Genomic DNA, 25,001 nt, shown 5'->3' with positions numbered 1-25,001 from the left:
TCTATGTTTACCTGCTTCAGATTTAAACAGACTATCATATACAATTCCAACACGTTTTACCATATCCAACACCAACAGATACCAATGTGAATTATTATAGTTTATTGTGATCATGATCTGCAACAAATTTCACACACAATTTGATAAAATTCAACATTATATATCCAAAAAATCATTTATGCCTATTCTTATGGTGTCTTACCTTCTCACAGTTGGTGAATTTCATATAGTTAGGCAACATGGCACCCCAAAAGCTCGCAATACCCACAACATCAACGTTGTCCAACGCTTGTTGCTGCAATTACGCGATAATCATTATTAATTTACCGTCTATAACATTATTTTTCAACATTTATTAATTTAACTCACCGCTAAGTGGTATGGAATGTAGCCAATCATCAGGCCTGACTTTTTAGAATCGTAGCATACTGGCCAGGCGAGCAAATCAATAACCTAACAAAATTAATTACACAATCAGAACATATTCAATAGGTTTTGTCTTTTAATTGATTTCTACTTACCACACCGCCAACCCATTCCATAGGCTTCAACGTTGCAACGTCGGATACTTGTGCGTATTGATTTCCCATTGAGATTACAGTATATCTGTATGAATCATTAGGATTAATATCTTTTCATGATTAATATCTTTTCATGAAATATTTAAATATCACTCACAAAGCAATATAAGTGACTTACCCCGATTCTAACCCACTATTCCATAAATAATCACAAATTGCAGCTTCGACCGGTTCAATTCCGATTGGAATATCCGCTTTTACAACCTACAGTTTTGCATACAAATTTGTGTCACAACAACATGATAAAAATCAAATTAAGTTATCTTTTATTCAGCTTACCTTCTGCTTCTTCTTCTGGGGTGCAGGATATTCCGAATCCAAATCTGCATCTATAACACTCTCCGGTGTATAGATGTTAGTGACATCCTTTCTCATCATTTCCTCCATCTTTTCTTCTTTCTCCATATTTTCTTCTTCAAATTTTCTCAGTCCATCGTATTTTTTCTCTACATAGCTCTTCATCTCTTTTATTTCACCCTTCAATTTCCCCCATTCATCCAAGTTTTTATGAACCACCTCCTTCACCCCCGAAAGTTCACTCCTTATTTCCACAACCTCCTTGACAACTCCATCAATTTTTCCACCCGTCAACAGATTAACTTCACCACTCAACACCTCAACTTTTTTCACCAATACATCTATCTTTCCTTCCACTTTCATCTTATGCCTCTCATGTGTCTCTTCGACTCTTGATTGTCTTTAATGAATATCAAAAATGATTTTTTTAATATCAGCCAATTCAGACATCAAAATATTTAATTTACTCTGTTTTCCCTTACTGTAATCCCTCTTACTGTCATCCATCCCTCCAACCATCTCTTCCTCTACCTCCTCTGCCTTCTTTGTCTCCTCTACATCCTTGAAAATAACCTTCAAAATTAAATTTGTATTAAGACATTGATTATATTCTTAATATTATTTAATTTCATTTATTACCATTTCTAGCTTCCTCGGTCTATCCACCTTCAACTTCATCATCACTCTAACCACCTCTTCCTTCCCCCATGCACGGATGCGTGCCACTCCGTGTCTTTCATAAGCCGGAACATTATCACAGCCTGACCAATAATCGAACAGTGCAACCTGAATTTATAATAAAATTAATCATTTTATATAATAACTATACCATCATTTTATATAAAAAAAACAAAAGCATTCTTCAACTCAGTTACCTCTAAGATTGCTATGCACTCTTTGAGGTATCTCTGGCTGCCCTTTTGAAAGGTGATTATTGATTCAATCAATCTCGAATGAACATATTCGGCCCAATTGAATTCACCCTTCAAGCCTTCATCGCAAATGAGCTTTATATTGTCCTTGTTCGTTGACGTATTACCCGTTGGACAAAGAAATATCCTGACAAGGTACAATAGAACTCGGGCCTTCAGCTCATCCCTTCGGTAAGATCCGCTTTTGATATCCTCTTCAACTTCAGCATATGTCACCTTATGATTCAAACCATATTTTGAGGCAAGTGCTTTCCAGTTCTTACTCCTACAGACTTTTACAACACTTTTGCCTTTGTTTTGTACCCCCCAGACGGCTGCAGCAGTCGATACCCCCAGAGGGAATGAATAATCGCCATATTTAGCAATACATTGTTTGATATCAAATTGCTCCATCAAGAATCGACACAATTCCCTCCTAATTGGTCGATCATTTACTCCTATCAATGATCCAAACCCCATTTCATATATACACCCTTTGGTTGCTTTCCACCCATTGACTTCATTTTTCCTTCATATATCAGTTTACGCAAATCAAATCAAATACTTGTATACAAAAATCGATAACCACTCTTGTGGTAAAACAGTTGGTCTTCAAAAGAATTTGAATAGCCACTACAACAAGTGTCGGCACATTTATACAACCTAAAATATCATTTTCTACCTATAATATTATATACATGTATCCATGTTTATTTTCTACCTATAATATTATATAATAATCGGTCCCAAAACCTCCCTATTTCCTTCAAACGAATGGGAACACTCAATACTCCAAGTATCGGCACATTTATACAACCTATAATATCATTTTCTACCTATAATATTAAATAAAAGTATCGATATTTATCATCTACCTAGAAGATCACTTTCTACATGTAATCGGTCTCAAATGCTTCTTTACTTCAAAAACCCCAAACAACAACACATAAAAACCCTAATTACTATAATAATAAAAAACTAGGGTTTCAACAACGTACCTTTCGATTTGAAATGCAGCAACAAACAAACAAACTTCAACGTAGAAACGCCTTCTGAAATGCAGCAACAATTACGCTTCGATTTCAAAAACTCTATCTATTTTAAGAGGAAATTTAGCTATGCCTTTATATTTACACCGGATATGTTATTTATATTTAATCGATACAATTACATAAGTATCGATACTTTTATGTGAAGTGTCAATACTTTCGATAGGATATTTACCTATATCTTTGAAAGTGTCGATACTTTTTTACGCGTACTTATTAAAGTACCGACACTTTCAACACAACCGGTAGTGCTTTACCGGTTTTGTCATTTCGATATCGGTTTTGTCATTTTGATATCGGTTTTGTCATATTTTTACCTATTATATTATTATGGATCAATACATTATCATAAAGTATCGACACTTTTTAGACGCTATAACTTCTTCTCTTTTAAATTACAAAAGTGTCGATACTTATATTAATTTATCGACACTTTCAATATATCTGGTAGCTTTTTACCGGTTTTATCATTTCGAGACCTGTTTTGTCATATTCTTACCTGTTATATTGCTATGGATTGATACATTTGTATAAAGTATCGACACTTTATAGGATCTATAACTTCTTCTCTTTTAAATTCAAAAAGTGTTGATATTTATATTAACGTATCGACACTTTCAATATATCCGATAGCTCTTTACCGGTTTTATGATTTCGTGACCGGTTTTGTCATACTTATACATGTTATATTGTTATGGATCGATACGTTTTTATAAAGTATCGACACTTTATAGGCGCTATTACTTCTTCTCTTTTAAATTCCAAAAGTGTCGATACTTATTTAATTCTAATTGATACTTTCGATATATCCAGTAGCGGTTTACCGGTTTTATCATAATGAAACTGGTTTTATCATATTTTTACATGTTATATTGCTATGGAGCGATACATTTTTCATTTGTATCGACATAAACCAACAAGCTAAGTTTGCCGGTTGTCAAATTTTTTAATATTTTCTTCATGATTTCCACCTACAACATTGTTATTACTCGATATTTCCGGTAACGCTAAACCAAATTTATTAAATATATTATAATGTATCCGATAACACCGTATATTAACCGTATATTAGTTTATCTTTCCTGAGGCAACCCCGATAGCAGGGGCTTAGAGTTTGCCTATAGGTTCTACTTACAGTTGGCTAATGCTCAAGTACTACGGAAAAGGGTTGTGGGGTACGGAAAGGACAATGTCAGTTAAGCAACCAATGAGATAGAACAAAAGATTTTGTGAAGATAATGTTTCTTAAAAGATACAATGTACTTGATGAGACGAGCAGGAGCATGAATCTTCATTCTTCATTGCGTTGCTGTTCAATTAACTTTGATGAACTATAAACTCAGCTGCTGAGCTCAATGAGTCGACATAAAAAATGAAATTTCCAAGCAACCATGCCCCCTGCTTCATTCCTTAATTTCTGAAAATTTTAACATTAACACATCAGCAATGGCTGGCCTGACACATGTGAAGATATATAATACACGTTTACTTATCGGGAATAGGATCAGCGTCAGCAGCTTATGGAATACAGAGCGTATTAGAAATTTCAAGAAACAGACGCCTTCTTAATTAAAGCAGGATCTGTGCGGATTGAGGACAACATTTTGTGCGTACGAAATACTAAACAAACAGTTTTCTTATCTTCCTCCCCGAATGGCCTGCCTTTTATGACCCCTTGACTGGAACTTGGTAATAATCTATACCCTTTCTTGCATAAATCATTAGCACGTTTTGTCAGGGCGATTCACTGCCCATTTGCCTGACAATTGGTGCGCTGGGAAGTTTGAAATTTTGGCTCATCCCCGTGTGTGAAAACGAAAAAATTATATACGTATTTCAACGAATGTTCCACAAGGCAGGCATTTTCCAGCCTCACACGCACAAAAGTAAGAGAAAATGTGGTAGCTAGTTAGCAGCTCTGGTTTTGCCGTACCATAAAGAGAACCTTTGAGCTTAGCAAGAGTGAGGAACTTGGGAAGAAAGTCAAGACATGAAAGCGTAAGCAGCCAAGCAAAAAAAACACCGTGAAACAGTTGAGAGATGTATCCTTTTAATTTATTAGTCATTGAAAGAGTTATTTTCAGTTTGCATGAGGGTCTGGATAAAAAAGACGCGGTTTTAGAGCAGCAAGACAGTGCAGCAACAGCTGGTTTTGTTTTTGGTTTGGTTATTCTACGTTGGGGCCGAATTGCTGAGTTAAGCACTAGGATTTAGACTGCGCGTCTCTTGAGTGAATCACACCCCACCCCATTAAATATTCAGCCCTGCAGATCCTGGAAGTTGCCTACCAATATCTATTTTTTCTTTTTACCATAAACAACAATACTAAAACAGAGATACAATACATTAAAATAAAGGGTTTTCATTTAATCAACCATTAGGTTGAGTATTGGGGTTTGCAAATTGACATTTCTGCAATGTAGCTAATCACACAATGTATATTTATTTCCACATGTTTGGTGCAAATTATATATTTATTATAAAATACCAGCCATATGGAAACTGGGGTTTTACCATGAAGCAGTAATATAATGTCCATTTCACCCATTTTGTTTTTAATAAAGCTAAAAATATCCTGCCTGTCAGCCAATTTCATATGTCATATGTGGACCAACACTGATTGACCAAGGGATCTTCCTAGCTTTAAAACAACTCAACGTCACCTCCTATCTATAAATATCGACATTTTCAATCACTTTTGAAACAACAATAAACCATTTAAAAAGCTACCAAAAACCATTGCCACAAACATTGATTGATAACTGAAGACTTATTGTTCACTGCACTGTTGTTATGTTTGATTATCTTTCTTGAAAGCTACTTGCCAATGGTGAAGGCTGATATGAAGAAGATTCAACCAGAAGCATCAAAGCAAATGAAATCATCAACGTCTTCAGCACCATCATCATGCAAGAAGAAGTATAAAGGTGTGAGAATGAGGAGCTGGGGTTCTTGGGTGTCAGAGATTAGGGCTCCAAATCAGAAGACAAGAATCTGGTTAGGGTCTTATTCTACGCCAGAAGCTGCCGCAACAGCCTATGATGCTGCACTGCTATGCCTCAAAGGTACATCGGCAAATCTCAACTTCCCCATCACTTCTTCACATTACATCCCCGATGGTGTTTTGTCTCCCAAGTCAATACAAAGAGTGGCCGCTGCAGCTGCAAATAGTTTCGTCGACAGTGCCACCGCCACCACCCCAGCAATATCGCCGCCACCTTCCTCCTCTTCGTCAGCCTCTTCCTCACCATCTGATCAAGTCGTTGATTATGTTGATGATGATGATTACATGTCACTAATACAAACTCTTGTAGCAAACGATGAGCCTATTTCTCTGATTGAACCATGGTACACCTCCTTTGATCAGATGTTGAATGTGTCCTCATTTGTTCCGCCCTCAACGATAAATGATTTCTACGATGAAGGTGATGATATTCCGCTGTGGAGTTTTTGCTAAGGTCAAGCATTAAACCATTCTTTTATTCTTTTCAATTATTTGATATTTGTGATCTTCAAGTTGTTGCTTGAAGATGCTGCTGACAGTAACCAAAAAATAAATATTTTAATGTAATTTCAGACGAAATTTCATTTTTTTTTAACTCTCGAAGTGGGGAGTGTCTACATATTCAGTTTATGTATCAATTATGCAAATTTTCATATTCAAATATAATTATGAAATAAAAACATCATTAAAAATATTAAATTAAAATAGAGAGTGATACAAAAGGTTATAATATTTTTTTACATTTTTTAATGATAGTTGAAATATTAAAAGAATATTATGTTTACTCGATAGAAATATTAATATATTATTTACTTATGCTATAGTATTATATTAAAATTATTTATTAATTTATTATATTATAAATTTTGCATATGATAATTAATTAAGATAATTATTAAAACACCAAAAGGGAACATATAATGAATTCATTACAATTTACTGGTTTGATTGTAAATAGAAATAAAAATCATAAGTAAAAGTGAAAAAAGTGCTACGTTCAGAAATAAAATTTATTAATTAAAAATAATATATACTAAAAAACAATAACAGCCCACAAAACATATACTCTGCTTAAAGCTTGAAAGCATATAAGGAAGTGGGTATAAGCTCAAGAATTGATTCAAATTTTAGATAAATTGATATTGATACTGAATAAAAAAATAATAATAATAAAAAGAAACTTAAATTTAATTTGTTCAAATTCGGTCTGAACTGAACATTAATATAATAATTGAATCAAAATGAATAAATAATATATTTTTATTATCATCTATTTTTCTTTTTTGATATTATACTAATAATTAATCATAAATTTAAATAATAATTTAATATTCCAATACTTCCATATTTGATATGAAAATTTTCAAAATTATATTTGATATGACAAATTTTAAATTTTAAGATTACTCTTAAGTCTGAACTCATCAAGCAATTTTAGTGGTAAAAAAAGATATTGTTTTTCTAAAGGTCTTAGATTTGAGCAATTATATTTGTGGGATGTGTGTGTTGTCAATAAAATAATTAAAAAAATTATGAACAAATACTATAGTGTAATCATCCGACACTATTTAAAAAAGAAAAAGAAGATTACTCTACTAATTGTAAAAATTAGGGTAAACTACATGTTTAGTATCTAAACTTTTTTTTAATTTTTAAAATCATATATAATATTTAGTTTAAGTTTCATTTTTAACTCGCTATTAAAAACCTAACAGTGATGTTGACGTATCATCATAAGATACTGTCACATAATTATTAAAAACTTAAAAAAATTCACCTCAACAATTTTATTATTTTTTTAATGACGATGTGCTAAATTAAAATCTAAACTAAATATTAAGTATAACTTTAAAAAAATTATATATTAAAACAGAATAAAAATAATAATTTACATACTAAACTTGCAATTTATCTCAAAAACTATAACACAAACACAATGCCGGTCGTTCGATTATTTTTTTCTTTTCTTTTTTATTTATTTAAATGGACCCAAAGAGTCTAAGCCCGATCCAAGACAGTGTTGTACAATTTCTTGTAGTAACGAATAAACCTATTTCAAAGCTCATTGCAGATTTGCAGTTGCCTTTACTTCTATCCTTCATTTCAGCTTTGACTCGGAAACTGACCAATACAATGGGTTATTCCAAGGACCAGCTGCTTGCTCGTTTAAAGGATTTTTTTTCTTTAAATTTATTTTATGGGATATTTTTTAGCTTTCGTTTTTCTCTATTTTGTTATATTACGCAACGGTTCTTTATTTACACTTCAATTTTTATTTCGGTGTTCATTATTTTGCTTTTATATTGGGTTTTTTTTCTTCTTTCACGGTAAGAATTGAGTAAGTAGAGGTTGGAATCCAAGTTAGGGTGTTAATATATGGTGTTGGCTCGGCATATTTCTATGTTCGTATCGGACAGTGGTTGAAGTTAATGAATTTGTGTCAATTATACAACCTACCGAAAGAAAATGAGATCGATAGCACCATAGTAATAGCCTTACTTTAGTTACGGTAGCTATGCTTTTGTACCGTCTTCTTTAGTGATTGAAACGTGCATTGGGATCTTTCAGGAGTTTCAAATAGAATTTTCGCAGTATGAACATCCCGTTGTTCTGACAGTTGAAGCTAAGGTAAAAGAAGACCGCTAACTTGGCTCATAAATCCCTTTTGCACATTCATGGATTATAAAACTAAAATATTTCTTCACAACCAGGCAAAATATGTTGGGAACATGGGAGGTGCTCTGAGAAAAAATTTGTTCTTGAAGGTATAATATAAAATTCTGTACCGTTATTTGTACGTCTGTGCTGAATGAATCTTGGAATTGTTTCTAGTTTTCCATGTGACTGCAAATGGTTATCCACGCAGGACAAGAAACATAGGTACTATGTTGTCTCTGCTCTTGCAGATACAAAAGTAGATTTGAAAGGATATTGCTAATATAGTGTTAAAGAGGGGTGTGGTCATTAGGCATATTAACAGAGGTGCCAATCACAAGGCAGATGAGTTTGCCAAGTTGGGTATTGGATAGGATTGACGAGGGGGTAATATGTAGGGTTTGGTTGGTAGTTTGTATTGGGTTTTGTTTTTTGGTGGTTGGAGTATTATTGTAATTGGTCTATGTACTGATGCTGTATCTGTTTTTTTAGCAATAAAATTATTGGCACTCTTTTCCTCCCTCCAATGTCCGCTGGTCTATCTTTGTAGATCGGCAGTTATGATGGGGGGTTTTTAACGAGGCCATCTTTCTATCAAAAAATGTAGATTTGAAAGGTGCATGCTTTCTCCTCGCATATTGTTGTTGATATGGAAATTTTGGAGCTAATTTCCGATGTTAATGAGAGCTTTTTGTTGCCTTCAAAGCTGTGCAGTTTTGTCTCAGAGACTTGGTTTAGGGAAAGGTGGTTTAAGAATGGCTCCAAAAGAGGCATTGGTCGAGATACTTCAGGTGTGTGTACATATTAGTTTAAATTTGTTTGTAGCAAAATTTTTTAGATATTTGAGGAAGTTTATGGATTTAGTATAGAAGTCTTTTCCGGCTTGTTTAGTGTTCTTCTCAATCTTCTCTAATTATATGAGCAGATTGCTTCTAAATTTGAAATAGTCTATTTCATTCCTAAAATGTCGTGTCATGTTTCAAAAGTATGGCTTCATTCAATTTAAAAGTATACAGAGTAAAAGGACAAGCTACTATCCAAATGATTAAAAAGGTTTTTCGCTAATGATCATCAAATATATGATAGCAAGATTGTATTGACCATTACATATATGATAACAAGATTGTAACTCACTCTTTTATACTGTTGCTTCTGTTTTGTTCTTTTAAGGTTCCACTTGGATGTGTTACTCCATTTGCAGTTGTAAATGAGTCCTCAAGGTATGCATTTAAGTTTCATTTCCTTCATGCTTTAAAATATACATGCATTTTAGTGCAGAATGATACATGGGCTATTCTTTTCCTATGATCTGGTAATTTCGTTGGTTGCACACAAGAGGAAATGCCCTTGAAGCTTTAAGTTCTTGTGTTTGTCAGTACACGATGGTGTTCTATTTGTAGAATCCCTAATTATCCATTTATTTACATGTGATCTTGTGTTATAATATTTCATCCACAAAGAACCTGAAGGATACACATGATTAGATGCTTTTGTGAAAATTCATGAAAATATTTTATCTTATTTCTCATGTTCTCAAGAACCTCACCTCATTGATTCTACCTTTGTGTTTTTTGAAAATGTCAAGGTAGCTTCTGAATGAGTTGACTGGATTAGTTTTCTTTCCTTCATTATTGATGTATTAACATCTTTCAGTAAATTGAAAAAGTCTCGTTTCTAACTTCTTTTCCTTCTTTTTTTGCATTCATGTGTGCATGAACCGGTTGAGCCTATGTGAAAAAAATAAAATAACTTGCGTTTACTGCATACATTTCTGCATTTGGAGATGTATCTAGTGCTAATGACCATTTGACTAAAATTCTAGTATGATTTCTTTACATCTTACATGCAAGTGCTATCCCACCCACCTTCTTTCTCTTAACTCTCTGTTATACTGTATGTTCAATATATAGAGATTTACTTCCTTTTTTGATTGGTTTTCTTCAGAGTTGGTCTTGCTTTAATTTTTAGTTTTCTTGTATTTTTGAAGACATGTCTCACTATTGTTGGATCAAGGATTCAAAACTCAAGAGTGTTGCTTTTTTCACCCACTTGCCAATGACATGTCAATCTGTAAGTCTGGAAAAAGAATAAACATGTTCTCATCCTCTTTTGAATTCACTCTTAACGCTTTATTTTGTTACATACTATATAATTGGTGGTTGTAGGAGATTATTTATGGGGTTGGTTGTTTTTTGAAATGAAGATGAGCGATTTAGATTTTTTTTAACCTTATTAGCTTTATATATCTGGAACATAAGCGTGCATGACATTGTTATTCTTTATGGTCATGCAAACTTTAGAAAATGCGTAAAAACTCAAGCCAGTCAATTTAAAACTGGCTGCTTCCTTTTCTGTCCGTACTTAGCAAGTTGGCACTTATTGGTTACAAGTGTGAATGCCATATGTTTGCATGGTGTATACAATTTAGTCTTTGAGATCTACAAAATCCTGTGATAGAAAAAGTGGACCGACTTCCTAGGATGCAGTTTCATGTGATTGGAAATCAATGAGGAACTTAGTACCACTCTATAGCCCTTTGTTTCTGAACTTCTGTATTTTGGTGCATGATCGGTGTAATTCCTAATTGATTTATTCCCAGCTCTGAACATCCAAGGTCTGGACAAATTTCTTAAATCGATTGGAGAAACCCATCATACATTGATCTGGAGGTGATTTGAATTTTCTTTATCTGCTCCATTTCACCGGCAATGAATTTTCAGATTAGCTGATCTAGTATTAGTTTATTTCTGGTAGGCTAACCCTCCTGTTGGGAAAGATGAACCACCCGATCTAGCTCCTTATGTTCCATCAGATTCCCCAGTTTTGTCAGATCTTCGGGAAAAAGAACCTTCTTCACAGGATTCTACTGGGATAAGTGTTGGTGCTGCTACGAAAACTGCAGCATTTACAGGTAACTTATCTAAAAGAATTGTCATTTGCAATTTCATTACTTTTATTGTGCCGGTTACAATTGCTAAATTTTGTCCCTATTCTAACCTTCTTGAAAAAGTCTAAGTCTGTTGCTTCATTTTATTGAACTAGTAATTGCTGTTTCCTGTGAATACATACTTGAATCTTGTTTTGGGTTCTAAGGACTTGTACCTGTTTTGGGTTCTACGGATTAACCTCCCATTCAAATAGGCAAAATGAATAATAGCTGTAGCTGCAATACTAATCACTGGAATGTGTTTGTTTCTTCGTAGCTACTTGAGCATAAAGGTGCCTATTTTAATGGTTGTCTACTTATGATGCTCTAGAACCTAGTTGTAGTTGTAGTTGTAGTTGTAGTTGTAGAAGGGGAGATACAGAATCGGCTTGCTTAAACTAAAACATTATGATAGCAACAAAGTTATGCATTGACCAAATGGTGTTAGATTTTGTTGAAAACTCATTAGGTAAGAATTTTATTTGCTTTTGATTGAGATGATTTAATGCCATAATGACAAAGGAGTGGTGCTGATGTCCAGTTATGAATCCGTTTCTTGCTGAGGGGAAATACTGGTGGTCATTTTCATGGAGAAAATGAAAATTTTGTTATTTTTCTTGTAACTTAGAGAACTGTAATGTTAATTATTTGACAAGCTGACAGCTGAATATGCATCTGTCATTTATGATGGAGTAATTTAGTGTTTAATTTGTCCGAATAATATAAACACTTTCTCTACACGTTGATGTAGCAAAAGCTGTTAAGCCATCTGGTAATGAACAAAATGTTAAGGAGAAGTCTGTTGATATTGTGCGGTCATCTATTCCTGCTGCGGATGCTGAGAAATTTGTAGAAGAGCTTCTGGATAGAGCATCTGCCTTGCTGCTTTCAGAAGTAATCTAAATCTTGTACTCTTGGTCAAAATATCAACCTGTATTTTCTTTTTTTTACTTACGAAACGAATACAGATTTCGGAGGATTTCATAAATCAACATTGTGGACACCTTGGAGCTGAGGTAGCAAACAATGTTAAAAAATGTCTTAGAGAAGACCTAAAGAACCTTACTGTAAGTATAATATGGAAAACGTTACACGTATTTTAATTTAGCAAGTATATAGAGTCAGCATTGCCAAAACAAATGCTAACGCATTTTCTTTCCCGTCCTTTTCTTCCCATTCATTTTCGAATAAACGAAAAAGAAAGTTTGTATATATATTTTTTAATGTTACTCATCTAAATGTTGACTTTCCCCTTGCAGACAATATTCAAGAACAAAGCATATACAGAAGGGTTTTATGCAGGCACACGGTGTCAACCGAAGCGCTTTTAACTCAGTTGTACCATTTTGCTTACTGGAAACAAATTCCAACCAAGAAACAAAATTCATAGGGAGAAATCTAGTTTTCTTACTGACTCATGACTTGGTTTTTCCAGACATTTGATAGTAACTATTTAAGTCATATTTCTGAATCAGATAAGAATGTCGATTGAATGACTTTTTTTTTTTTTTTTGCAAATTATTGGGCCAGAACAAGTTTAAAAGTGGAGAGAAGAAACTCAGTTTCATGTGTAGGACTATGACATAATCTATTATGCATTTAATTATAAATAAACATAACAAGAAGAAACTGGACCAGAGTTTTGACCATTTTACTGGTTTGGATACGATGGTGGTGGTGGTAAAGCTGCATGTTGTTTGACATAAATACAAAGATAATTCTTACTGTCAAGAGCATGATTTCAAACCCTAACGTGGGCGTAAATGTTATGAACCACAAAGCCCCATGTGTAGGCTTTTCGGCCTAAATACCAGCCAACCCCTAAACTGTTCATTTAGTCGGACCACGAAGTTAAGTCCGGTTCATTTCAAAATGGTTCTCATGCTTACTCAAAATGTTAAATTCTATACTGATTTTAAAGAATGAAAAGAAAAATCAATTTTCATATGATCCAACACACCAAGACCATCTCCCTTGCATAAAAGTTATTGTAAAAGGGAGGAAGATATATGATGAAGCTCATACCAGATCATAAGCAAAATGATACACCATAACACAATTATGCGATGGATTTTTTAAAGGTATTTTCATATTTATTTTATGATTTATGCTCAAGATTCATGACTGAACTTTTAATAATATTTTGTTAATATTCAAATCAAAATTAAGTAAAACAATTTTCAGCAGGAATAAGAAGAAATTATTTGTCAAAACTCACCAACCAGCTTTTGACACGATAAAAGTCAATGAGTCATTAATAAAGATCGAAAGTCGACGGATTTGACTTTAAATTTGAACATAGACTTGGTATATTTCTTACTCGATTTCGTGTTTCGACCGTACATAGATTTAATCGAAAGAAAATCCAAACTACTATACTTGTTTACAAGTTTGTATAAGAGCAAATTTTTAATAAAAAAAAATCATATAATTACCTTTATATATCGTATTGCAATCATAATGCAAATTCTAATATATTTTATCCTAATCCCCAATTGAGCTAATTATTGAAATAATGATAATTTTGCATGGCACAGCTACAGTTGCAGATTGCCAAAAAAAAAGTCGAAAGGAAAGATATTAATTTCTGATATGTAAAACCCTCACATTATTGAGGACCAAATGTCTGGCCTAAAAAGTCAACAAGGAAAGCTCCATTAGATGACTTAACCAATTCACAGGTTTCATCATGCTTTGTAATTATTTTATCATATATTCACGTTATATATGAAATGTTTTGTTTTAGATTTAATATTTCATTATTCTTTATATTTTAATTTAATTCTTATTTTATTTTTATATAATTTTTTCTCTGTTGTTTCATGTGTAATTATTATATTCTCAATTGTTCCTTGAAGTGTCGTTTTATCTTATTCGTTATTGAGAAAAATATTAAGAAATCACACGACCCAATTGAAACATGTCACGTTGACATAAAAGATAAAAATCTAAAAGAATATAGAAAAATATAAAAGTATATAATTTTCAGATTTTATGTTTTTAATATATATATATATTAAAAATTATTCTTTAATTTTTTAAATTAAAAAATAGTTTAAATCGTTAAAATGAAAAAACAATAAACTTTTATTAAAAACTGGTTTTTTAAATGAATTTTCCATATTTTTTTGTTGTTTTTTAAAAGAATTTACAAATTTTTAAAATATTTATAATATAACTATAAATATAAGATTCAGAATTTATATTTTCCAAAATTTAAAAAAAATTGCTTAATCATATTTGAATGTGTCGCGTTTAAATGAGCAACCACATTGCCAAAAGTAAAGGGTTTGAAATGAAACGATGATGGAAGTCATGTCAATTAAGAAGCATATCGTATTTCAAAATCTTGGTCAGAATATTACACACTTTTGCTTCGGAAAATGACATCTACTGCTGCCAATTAATTCACGACAATCTTCATGGACTTTTATTTTTAAAATATTACACTTTATTTTATAATTTTCTTTTAAGAAAATAAACATTTTTCTTTAAATTGAAGTATAAAATGCTAGAAATACAAAGAATTTTACATCGAATGAAAAACAAGTTTTAAAGAGAGTTCAAATTTAATTTCATTTCTTTCCTTTTTTTTTATTATTGAGGAGTGGACTCAAGCACAATCTAACCTTATCATGTTGTGTTCGTGTTAATATATGTATTTGATTTATACCTTTATTAATTTAGGATCCGCCTTTGTAAAATTTAGATCTTACTATCGATATCGATAATAATTTTTAAGGTACATTATAGATTTCATTATTTGATTCTTTTTATTTATATTTAACTGGTAGAGTTTAATTTTTTAATTTAATCATTAAAATTTTGATTTATTTTTATTTTAATCATTGTTAAACTCTTATTGACATTATGATTGAACATTTATCTTCTAAAAATTGTGAAATGAATTCAAAACTCTATTCATTTTTATATATAAAAAAAACCCCTATGATTTCTTACTTTTTCCATATCTCAACGGTGGAGAAGGAGAAAACATATTGTATATCTTGATTACATGTTGGTCGGATGGTGAATATTATAGATTTGAGTAATTTAGGGTTTTGTAGGTTTAACGTTATTAGTTGAGTTTCACAAGTTTTAAAGTGATTTGAGAGAATATATATTGGTATAGGGATAAGAGACCATGTAACGAGTTCATCAGTGTTTTGAGTGGTCGAAGAATGATGTTTTCAACATTTGCATGACACAAGGATGACAATATAAAATTTTCATCTCCAAAGAAAAACGATATAATGGAAAACGAAAATGGCGTGGATGACACATTGATATCATATTAGATAAGCATACGTTGTTGTCACGTGACCCTATTATTTTTTTTATTTAACGTTCAAATGATTAAAATAGAAGTAAAACAAAATTTTAATGATTAAATTAGAAAATTTAAACTTTAATCATCAAAATAGAAATAGAATCAAAGTTAGTGACAACATTCATAATTTATCATAGTTTTCAAAGTTCTGCAAGTTATGTATTTTGCTTTTAATGTGAGGGAAGAAAATGTCCCGACATTGCAACATGGTTTAGAGCAAAGAACATTAAATGCGGACCAGCTTCTACTAATTTGACCAAATCAGGGTCTCGTTTTGTGAAGAGTAAAACAAAACAAAGAAGGCCCTATTTATTTATTTATTTTTATTTTTATAAATTTAAATATACTAATTATTTGATATATGTGGTTAGAAGATGTACCCTCCCCGGCCAACCAAATAAAGAACAGCTTTAATAAAATAAATAAATAAATAAATAAATAAAGAACAGCTGCTTTTATTAAAACCTACAATTATTTCTAAATAGATTTTGTTTATTATGATAAATGTTAGGGACATGCTAAACGACATTATTTGCATAAACAAGAATAATCTTTAATGTAATGATGTATGTAATCAATCACCTCCTCTTGCATTTAATTAAATATTAAAATATCATAGAAACCCTTCAACTCTAGCATTTTTAAAAAAATAGATTAATTTCCATGTTTTTATTGTTTTAACATTACATCATATATTTTTCTTAAAAAAAAAGTCAAAAAAAAACCTAATAGATAAGATTGCTCACATAAAGGGTGAAACTTTAATTTATATGCCAATTTGACAAATGCATGTGGAGTTGTTGAAAGTTCAAAGGTAGGAGCGGGGGAAAGAGTTGAATCATTTCTAGGAAATACTAAATATTGATAGAAGCGAGAGAGAAAAAAGGAATCTGCGATGTGATTTGAATTTTCAAATCAAAGAAACAAAAATAAACAAAGCCTTTAAATTTTTATAGAGAATAGAGATTGTGGATTCATCATGCATGAAAAGCTGCAGTTTTCTTTATATTTATTTAATTCAGGTGCTGGGTTTAGTATAGAACAATGTCATAATCCCAACATTATCCGACTTGGGAGGGTGATGATGCCACGTGCCTTCTTATATCATCTTAATCAAAATAATTAGCTCTTTTAATCTTTCTACTCTATAATTGTCGCTTTGTGTTTTGTGGAGACAAACTAGCCGTCCTCAATTTTGTTTTAACAATTTTAGAGGTTTTTTATTCACTGACTTGCATTTTTGGATTGTAATAATAACTCTCACGAGGATTTTTTTAATAAATAGTTGAGATGATATTGTTCAAATTATCTCATTAATAATATACATCCCTTACAGAATTGTTCGAACTTGATAATTCTACAAAAATAGTACTCTATTTTTCACTGAAGCCATTTAATAAGTTCATTCTATAAAGATTCTGAATTAAGGTGGAATCCGATTAATTCATATTATCAGCCCAAAAAACATGGCATTTTGTAAACATACCATTCAAACTATTAGACATCCCGTGGCGACACCCAGATCGGCAAATATTTCCTTGCCATTTTCTTAGACATTCCATGATATGGGCAGAGTATGTCGAGTTCCTTTTTACAACGGAAATGGCAATTATCAAAGGCCATAATACCGACGTTTAAAAACATAATCTAAAGAAGAAATGATGTTGAACCCCTTTGTCGGGGTTTCTGGAATGAAAGGGAATTAATTCCCTGGAAAACTTGAACCACACCCTTTCCTGGTTTTCTGTACGCATCAAAAAAATTTCCGATTTCCGACAACGTAGGCATCGTCAAGTTGATGGTGATGTTAAAAACTTGCACATAAAGACATTCAATTTGTCGATGGCTTGATGTTATGGATCATAACAATAATAGGAGAGAGAGGCTGTGATTAGACCAATGCTCATTATTGCAGGGGGGGAAACCAGAATAATGAAATCAGCCCCCACCAAAGGATAGACATGTATGCCGAGGAAAAAGATAATAATACGCAGATGGATCAAACCACTGACGTAAAATCATGTGTAATACAAACATGTTTGAAAACGATCTTCCATTGATATACACGAGTTATGTACATTGTTACATTTGTGATCAATGAAACTTCAAACATAATCTCTCAACCTCCAATGAGCTTTTGCTCATCAAGTTGGGACATCACCTCTTCAACTACATAAAATCAGTTAACAAGAAAACGAAAATTTACATTTTCCAAGAAAACCTAACCTCTTAGACATCTGTCTCACAAAATTTCCCATCCATCCGGCTCTGAACAGCTCGGACTGCAGCTACCCTAGCAGCAGTTGCCGCCCTATTAGCAGCCTGAACCGCCTTGTTCACTTGTTCATCCACCCTGCGAAGCTTAATAGCGTTTGCTGCTGTTTTCCTAGCAGCCTGCAGAAACCCAGAAAATACAGTAAGGTTAAAATTTAACGAACAATCAACAACCGCTTTTCATGGCCAATCAACAAAATAAGGTAAAAATACCTGAACAGCTCGAAGGATTGCATCAGTAATTGGGGGTAAAGGGGTTTTCAGGGTGCCGGAATCCCATTCACCACACTTCATATCACCACTTCGAAAAGTATACATGCCATACCCTTGCTTTCGACCTTCGTGCCACGATCCCTCGTAACAGTGTCCATTACCAAAGTGATAAACACCGAACCCATGCATTTTGTCTCCAAAATATTCTCCACAATATTTATCTCCATTCCTGCAACACCAACATCACATTTATGAAGATCATGGTTTCCTTCATAGAATAGACGTGGTTTACAAACCAGAAAAACCAAACAAAAAACGATCTATCCGAAAATAAATAAATAAATATAAAACCTAAGGAGAAATTGAAGCATTCATAATAGTAAATTAATTCACTCTCGTCTTTCATTCATTAAATCAAAAGACAGGTAAGATCCACAACTGATCATTAGGTCAACAATAGCATCAACCAGATTTCTGGGTGAAGACTTCAATGAATGCCATTTGTTCTTTCTTGATTAATAAAAATACAATTGCATTTTGGAAAGTAAAATGAAAAAACGAACTAATTTATTAAATGAAAAAAAATAGCTGCAAAATATTAAAAGTATAAGAATCATCACCCTTCATCCAAAACTTAAAAGGTATTGAAGTTAATGGCAAGTTTTACCTTTTTTATGATTAGTATTATCAGGGTCATACTGACATCGATAATTCCAAGCAACAGAGAAATTAACACAAGAACTCCATAATCTCAGCAAACATTCAACACATCTACATTGAAAATCAATCAGAAATATTTACATGGCAATATAGTATTATAAATTCAAGTTTAATTTCATACCTGAAATGATAGTATCCAAGTCCATGTTTAACCCCGGACTTGAATTCCCCAACATAACAACTCCTATCAGCACAAATTTGAACACCACCGCCATGACTCTGCCCATTACACCATTCACCAGAATAAGAATCCCCTGTATAAAACCTATAAATCCCAAATCCATGCCTCAACCCTTGTCTATATTGCCCTCTGTATTTACTTCCTCTGCTCCAGCTCTCCACTCCATACCCATCGTATCTCCCGTCCACCCAATCCCCTTCGTACCTCCCGTTCACGAAGTAATTGTAAACCCCACTCCCATTACATTTTCCCTTGTGAAATTCACCTTCGTAGAAGTCTCCATTGCTGTAGAACTCCACCCCTTCTCTTACAACCAGCTCAAGTCTTTCTTCATTGTTGTTGTTGTTGGTTTTGTTACAATGGGTTTCCCCAATGAACCACTGGACGGGCCTCGAATTGGGTTTCGAAGACTGGAACCTTTCTTTGAAACAAACAATGCCTTGGTTGATTAAACCTTTGTTCTTTGAAGCGAAGAAGAGGGTAATAGCCACGAAGATCAAAGCTAACAGGAGGCCTTCCGATGTGGGAATCTCCTCTCTTTTGAGATAAAAGCAAAAGAAAAAGATGAAGGAGAAAAAGGAGATCGAGGCCAAGGCAAAAACTGGATTGAATCGGACCGGTAAAATCCTAGGTGTCATCGAGCACGACTTCTTTGGTGGCGGTTTCTTTCTTTTCTCGTCGTTCAGTAACGACTCTCGATGTTGGTAGTCGTCTCTGTCTTCTCGGTCATTAATAAAGTCGCCCTCGATGATGGATGACATACTGTGGATGGACGACCGGATGGTCGGCGATGAACGGAGCAAAGACGACGGGGTTCGTGTTAACTTAGCCTGGCTCTTTTGGCCCTCCATTACTTTCCCTTCAAAAATAAAATTAACGGCGACCGTCTGTTCTAACTAACTTTCACTATCACTGATCTTTCCTATACGGTGATATTCTTATCAAAACCGCTGTCCTGGAAGCCGCCGGCGACATCTCAGGCGGCGCACGTTAAAACAGCACCCTTTGTTAAAACCGCGCACAGCACAAGCAAAACAAAACTATAAAAGAGGTTTCCTTTTTCAAAAAAAAAATCTGTTTTTTTTCTCTCTTTTTGTTTCTGTTTTCGATTGGAAGAAGGAAAAGAGAGTGAACGTGGAGAACTGGACCGGGCATTTCGATAAATACTTATGGTTGTAATAGGGGAAAGGGTTGATTTCAATTTCGGCCGTTGGATGCGTACCCGTTGGCTGGCATGATTAGTCAGTTAATAGCCGTTGGATTGAAATGGAGGAGTCCCGGTCTTGACGGTAAGAAATGGTCCTTGGATCTAGATTCGGTCTTGACGGTAAGATATGGCTGATATGATTAGTTAGTTAATAGCCGTTGGATTGAAATGGATTAGTTAGTTAATCCCCTGTTTTCTTTCACAGTTTTATACGTTTAGAATTTGGGGTATGCTTCCCCTGTATCACGTCCCAGTATATTAAATGACTCGATACTCCCATCACCGTTGACCGTTTTGGACGGTTGAGATTTGGAGGATTTTGCTTTCTTGGGGGCAATGGGCAGAAAATAAAAGATGACTTGAGATGGTTAATTTAAAATGAAATTGATTAAAGAAAAAGGTTAAATGCATCAGGTACAAAAAGGAGGTTTATTATAGAGAAATGTATGAAGTTTAAACTAGGTAATGATGATCACTTAACTCTGTAATATTCAGCTTCGAGTGTAGTTAGTAAATGAACTTTCTTAATCTTTTAAGTGATCAATTCCGCCAAAGAAACTCAATAAATGCTTTGTATGTATCAATTCCGGAGCAATGTTTTGTCTCAGCAAAATCCAATGAATTGAAATGTGAGACTGCCAATAGAATCAATTTGTGAGCTCAGACAAGCGCATTGGAAGTAACAGAATCCATGTAAACCAAGATATTTGTTTTGAAAATGACCCGAATTAGTTTCGCTTTGCTCAAACAACCTAATAGAGGGACCAACCTCTTAATTTTGGGGAAGTAAGATAAAATTCACATAATTCGACCGATCCGTTTCTTTTAGGATAAACGACACAAATAGTTACTCTTTTCCTAGACATAAACCAATGCTTTCCTTTCCTTTTCGCTAGAAATCCGAGTAAGTTTTTGTTTTTTTTCACTAAAGTTTTAAAAATAACAAATTAATTATTAACGTTATCGATTTGTAATAAAATGATCACTCTACTGTTATCCCTTTAAATTGATGACATAGTGAGATCAAGATAAAAAGGTTAATATTTAGTTTCACCCCTAAACTAGTATTAAAACATCAAACATGTCATTGAACAATGATTTTATATATAAATTACTTCAACAAGCTTTAAAATTTTTATTTTTTCCAAACACCCCACCACCACCAGGGATTCTTGAATTTTGAATGAATTCTTGCAGTAGCTTTAGGTTTCCTTCGAATTCAAATCTTGTCCGTTGTATGTTTACGGGGCTTTATGGATTTGTGTTGCCTTCTTCTGGTGTAAACACCTTATGATGCTGAAGAAGAAACAGATAGAGAAGAAGACGGAGGTTCTCTAGGTCGGAATGCAGGAAATAGAAACGTATTTGAGATTTTTCTTGTTGTCATCGGTACTGTTATTGTTCATGTTCTGTTCTCGAATTTCAAAAGTCGTCAGACAGATTGTTTAGGCCATTCCTATTTGAATGTTTACTTTGGATACGAACTCAGGACAATAGCACGAGTATGTTGTGATTTTTGTACACGTTTATTAGATGCATCCTTTTCTGTATGTAGATTATATTCTTCTTAGATACTGTAGGTATTATTGTTATCATCTCTAGTGTATCAAAGCTAATTCTTGTTAGCAAATTAAGTCACAAGCTGAAGCTATTGACTACATTACTCTTTATTTTTATTCTGATATTTTCAATGTTCGAGGATTTATCTAATGAAAATCTTTACAGCGTTTGCAGGCATGGCAACAAATATTATTTCATCTATAAAACGAAATTTGGAGAACATAGGTTAAAGTACATTTTGAATGTTATTTTTTATTGAATGTTTCTTGTTATAACGTATGATACACAAGATATAAGGTTTCTATTTCAAAATGGTGTCTGACCCGAATGCAAAGATGAGAAGGGCTGACTTCTTCATGTTATATATATAATAGCCCTAGCATATGGCGAATGTTCCTCATTCCAATCTTTGGAACACGGCTCGTAGAGTTCAATCACTCCGACGAGTCACACAAGGATGACCCTGCATGGAGATTGTTCCTGCAAAACAGTTTATGAAGGAAGAAAGGGTTCATTGGATGTAGCAGAAGATTACTACCATATGGATTAAAAGTGTCCATTCTCCAATACAAAAAAATCAAAATCTTTATATTTTCTTTCTATTGAGGAATTTGTGAGCCAAAATTTGCTTCCTCGCTTTTGATGGCATTATACAAGACGTCCGTGCATCAAAAGATCATGACTACTAACCTCAAACTGATAAATCAAACAACAATTTGTTCTGTCATAAATTGCTTTAGCCATAAGGACTATGGATTGTCAACTACAACTTTACCGTTTGCTTCATGTATCTCAGAGCAGACCGCAACATTGCCCTAGTTTTCCTATCAAGAGTGCAACCAGACAAAATCATCTCTTCACAGACAGACGGGGCCTGAATCCAAACCATACAGGGCATCATAAAGTATTCACACCAGAAGACAAAAACCCATAAAATCATGTAAACATACAACAACCAAGATTTGAATTTTAAGGAAACCCAAAGCTAATGCAAGAATTCTTTCAAAATTCAAGAATCCCCAGTGGTCGGGTGTTTGAAAAAAATGGAAATTATAAAGTTTTTTTGGAGTAGATTAGATATAAAAGCATTGTTTAACGACCTATTTGAAGTTTTAGCAATAGTTTAGGAATAAAACTAAATATTAACCTTTTTTAACGTCACGACGTCATCAATTTAACGGGATACAAACGTGGGGAAAACGAAATTAGTTTAACGTCCTAAATTAGTTTAGGACTAATTTATTACTTTTAAAACTTTAATGGAAATAAATAAAATTTACTCAAACATTAGTGACCATTTGTGTAGTTTACCCTTTATTTTATAATTAAAGCAGCGGATACATACATCGACTTGAAAACAAATATTAGGCCTTGGTTTCCACAAAAGCTATGGGCCTTTAACTACTTTTACTTCCAAAATTATTCTAATTAGAATAAGAAAAATAAGCCTTAAAAATTCAATATATATATATATATAATAATTTTAAACATTATAAAACTATAAAATAATTTAATTTGATAAAAAAAATTAACTTTTTAAAATTTTGAATTTCTCAAAATTATTTCAATAATTATTTTTTAATAATTCAAACTCTCTTTAAATTGCTTTTTTAAAATATAAAAGATATGAATTAACTACTATATTTGTTCATTATTGGACCACAAAAACTTGAAATTCTTCAAATTCAGATGATGTTTTTTATTCATTTTTTTCTCATCAACTATTTGTCCTAAATATTTCCATGAAAACAGAATTAATCTCTGTGTTTCCTTGCAACTTTTCCCCATCCACATGAAAATGGGATCTTTCATTCTTCTTATCTTAATTCATTTTAATTAATAACCAAGTCAACGCTTAAAAAATAATGCTATATTGTTACACCAATATGAAATGCTATAGCCATATGATGAATGAAATCATAGTTTAATTAACACCAACAGTACTTAATATTTACTGAAAATTTCACCATCAATTCTTAAAACAACTTTTTTGAAATAATTTATTAATACTGGCACGAAATTTAGGGCCATTTCTCCTTATCGGCGCATAAGATTTTTTCATTATTATTTAATCTTCTAATTATGACGCGATTTTCTTTTAAAGAAAATTAATGGTGGGGGAAAACTGTTGCCTTCAATTACATATGTTTTGCGCCGAAGGTCTTGACTATCTCGACGTTTTAAGAAGCTTCAACTTGTCGTTATTGCTTACATATTTATAAAAATAACTTTCATTAATTACAACTGCACATCAATGTCAAGCTTTTAACTTTAATAGTTATAAGTTTCTATGCATATAAAATAATATAAATAACCCCACACCAATGTGTTAATGCATTAATTTTGAGAAAGATGCTGATGTGAGCCCAGAGTGCATGGTGCAAACATTAAGTTTTATCCTATTTCCCATTACTGATTGGTCTAATAGAAAAAATTTTATATTTTTTAAATAATATTATTATGATAAATTGAGAATTTGTTATCATAATAAATATTAAATATTTATGATATTTAATTTAAATTAATTAATAGAATACAACTTATACTTAAAAAAAAGTAGGTTATTTATATAATATGTATATATGTCATGCTTGCGTTTTTAGTTAGCTTTAGTTTAGGATAAATATCTATCTAATCCTTAAATTTATTTATTTTACTACATTAATCCTTGATTTTTTTTACACCAGTCATGAATTTATTTTTTATTTAAAATTAATCTCCGAATTTAACTACCCCTATTAGTTTTCCACGTGTATACTTAATTTTCTTTTGTCCAGCTAATCCCTCCACTATTTTTATTGTTTGTGAAAAGTAACTTATGCAGGCGTCAATTCAGTTGGAAAAACACAAAAATATATGTTATTTAAAAGAGATTACAAGATTATTTTAAACGTCAATTCAGTGTGAAAATATATTTTATTTAAAGGATAATTAATATTATTCTAAGTATTGCTTTAGATGAAAGTTGTAGCTAAGAACAAGAGTAGTGACTACTGAGCCCAGTGAGCCGTAAAATTGATTTTATCTTCATTTGTAAAACGGGATTTTGACCTTTGTTTGATCCAAAATCATTGGATTTTTTTTAAACAAAGC

General features: G+C 32.7%; 2 protein-coding genes and 1 pseudogene across 2 annotated transcripts; 2 read left to right on the top strand and 1 right to left on the bottom strand.

Annotated features, from left to right (window-relative positions):
• Nucleotides 1-5,583: 5,583 nt before the first annotated feature.
• On the top strand, nt 5,584-6,310 carry LOC120180356 (ethylene-responsive transcription factor ERF013-like). The gene has a single exon (XM_039185697.1). The coding sequence runs from the start codon at nt 5,666-5,668 to the stop codon at nt 6,293-6,295; it is 630 nt and encodes a 209-aa protein (XP_039041628.1). The 5' UTR covers nt 5,584-5,665; the 3' UTR covers nt 6,296-6,310.
• A 1,501-nt stretch (nt 6,311-7,811) lies between these two features.
• On the top strand, nt 7,812-12,917 carry LOC120180392 (annotated as a pseudogene).
• A 4,872-nt stretch (nt 12,918-17,789) lies between these two features.
• Nucleotides 17,790-19,992, bottom strand: LOC120180378 (MORN repeat-containing protein 1-like). The gene is made up of 3 exons (XM_039185711.1): nt 19,082-19,992; nt 18,241-18,469; nt 17,790-18,147 (listed from the first exon to the last, which is right to left on the bottom strand). Exons 1-3 carry the CDS (start codon nt 19,990-19,992, stop codon nt 17,983-17,985), a joined length of 1,305 nt encoding a protein of 434 aa, XP_039041642.1. The 3' UTR covers nt 17,790-17,982.
• Nucleotides 19,993-25,001: the final 5,009 nt, after the last annotated feature.

Source organism: Hibiscus syriacus, unplaced genomic scaffold, assembly GCF_006381635.1.
Source record: "Hibiscus syriacus cultivar Baekdansim isolate YM2019G1 unplaced genomic scaffold, ASM638163v2 tig00112495_pilon, whole genome shotgun sequence".
NCBI lineage: Eukaryota > Viridiplantae > Streptophyta > Magnoliopsida > Malvales > Malvaceae > Hibiscus > Hibiscus syriacus.
Note: the sequence above shows the minus strand (reverse complement) of the source record. Positions and strands in the feature narration are given on the sequence as shown.

Coding starts and splice junctions, on each gene's coding strand:
- LOC120180378 (XM_039185711.1), bottom strand. CDS start 19,992: ATGGAGGGCCAAAAGAGCCAGGCTAAGTTAACACGAACCCCGTCGTCT. Junction 18,470..19,081: donor CTTGGATACTATCATTTCAG/GTATGAAATTAA, acceptor TTGGTGTTGCAG/GAATGGAGATAAATATTGTG. Junction 18,148..18,240: donor CAATCCTTCGAGCTGTTCAG/GTATTTTTACCT, acceptor GGGTTTCTGCAG/GCTGCTAGGAAAACAGCAGC.
- LOC120180356 (XM_039185697.1), top strand. CDS start 5,666: ATGGTGAAGGCTGATATGAAGAAGATTCAACCAGAAGCATCAAAGCAA.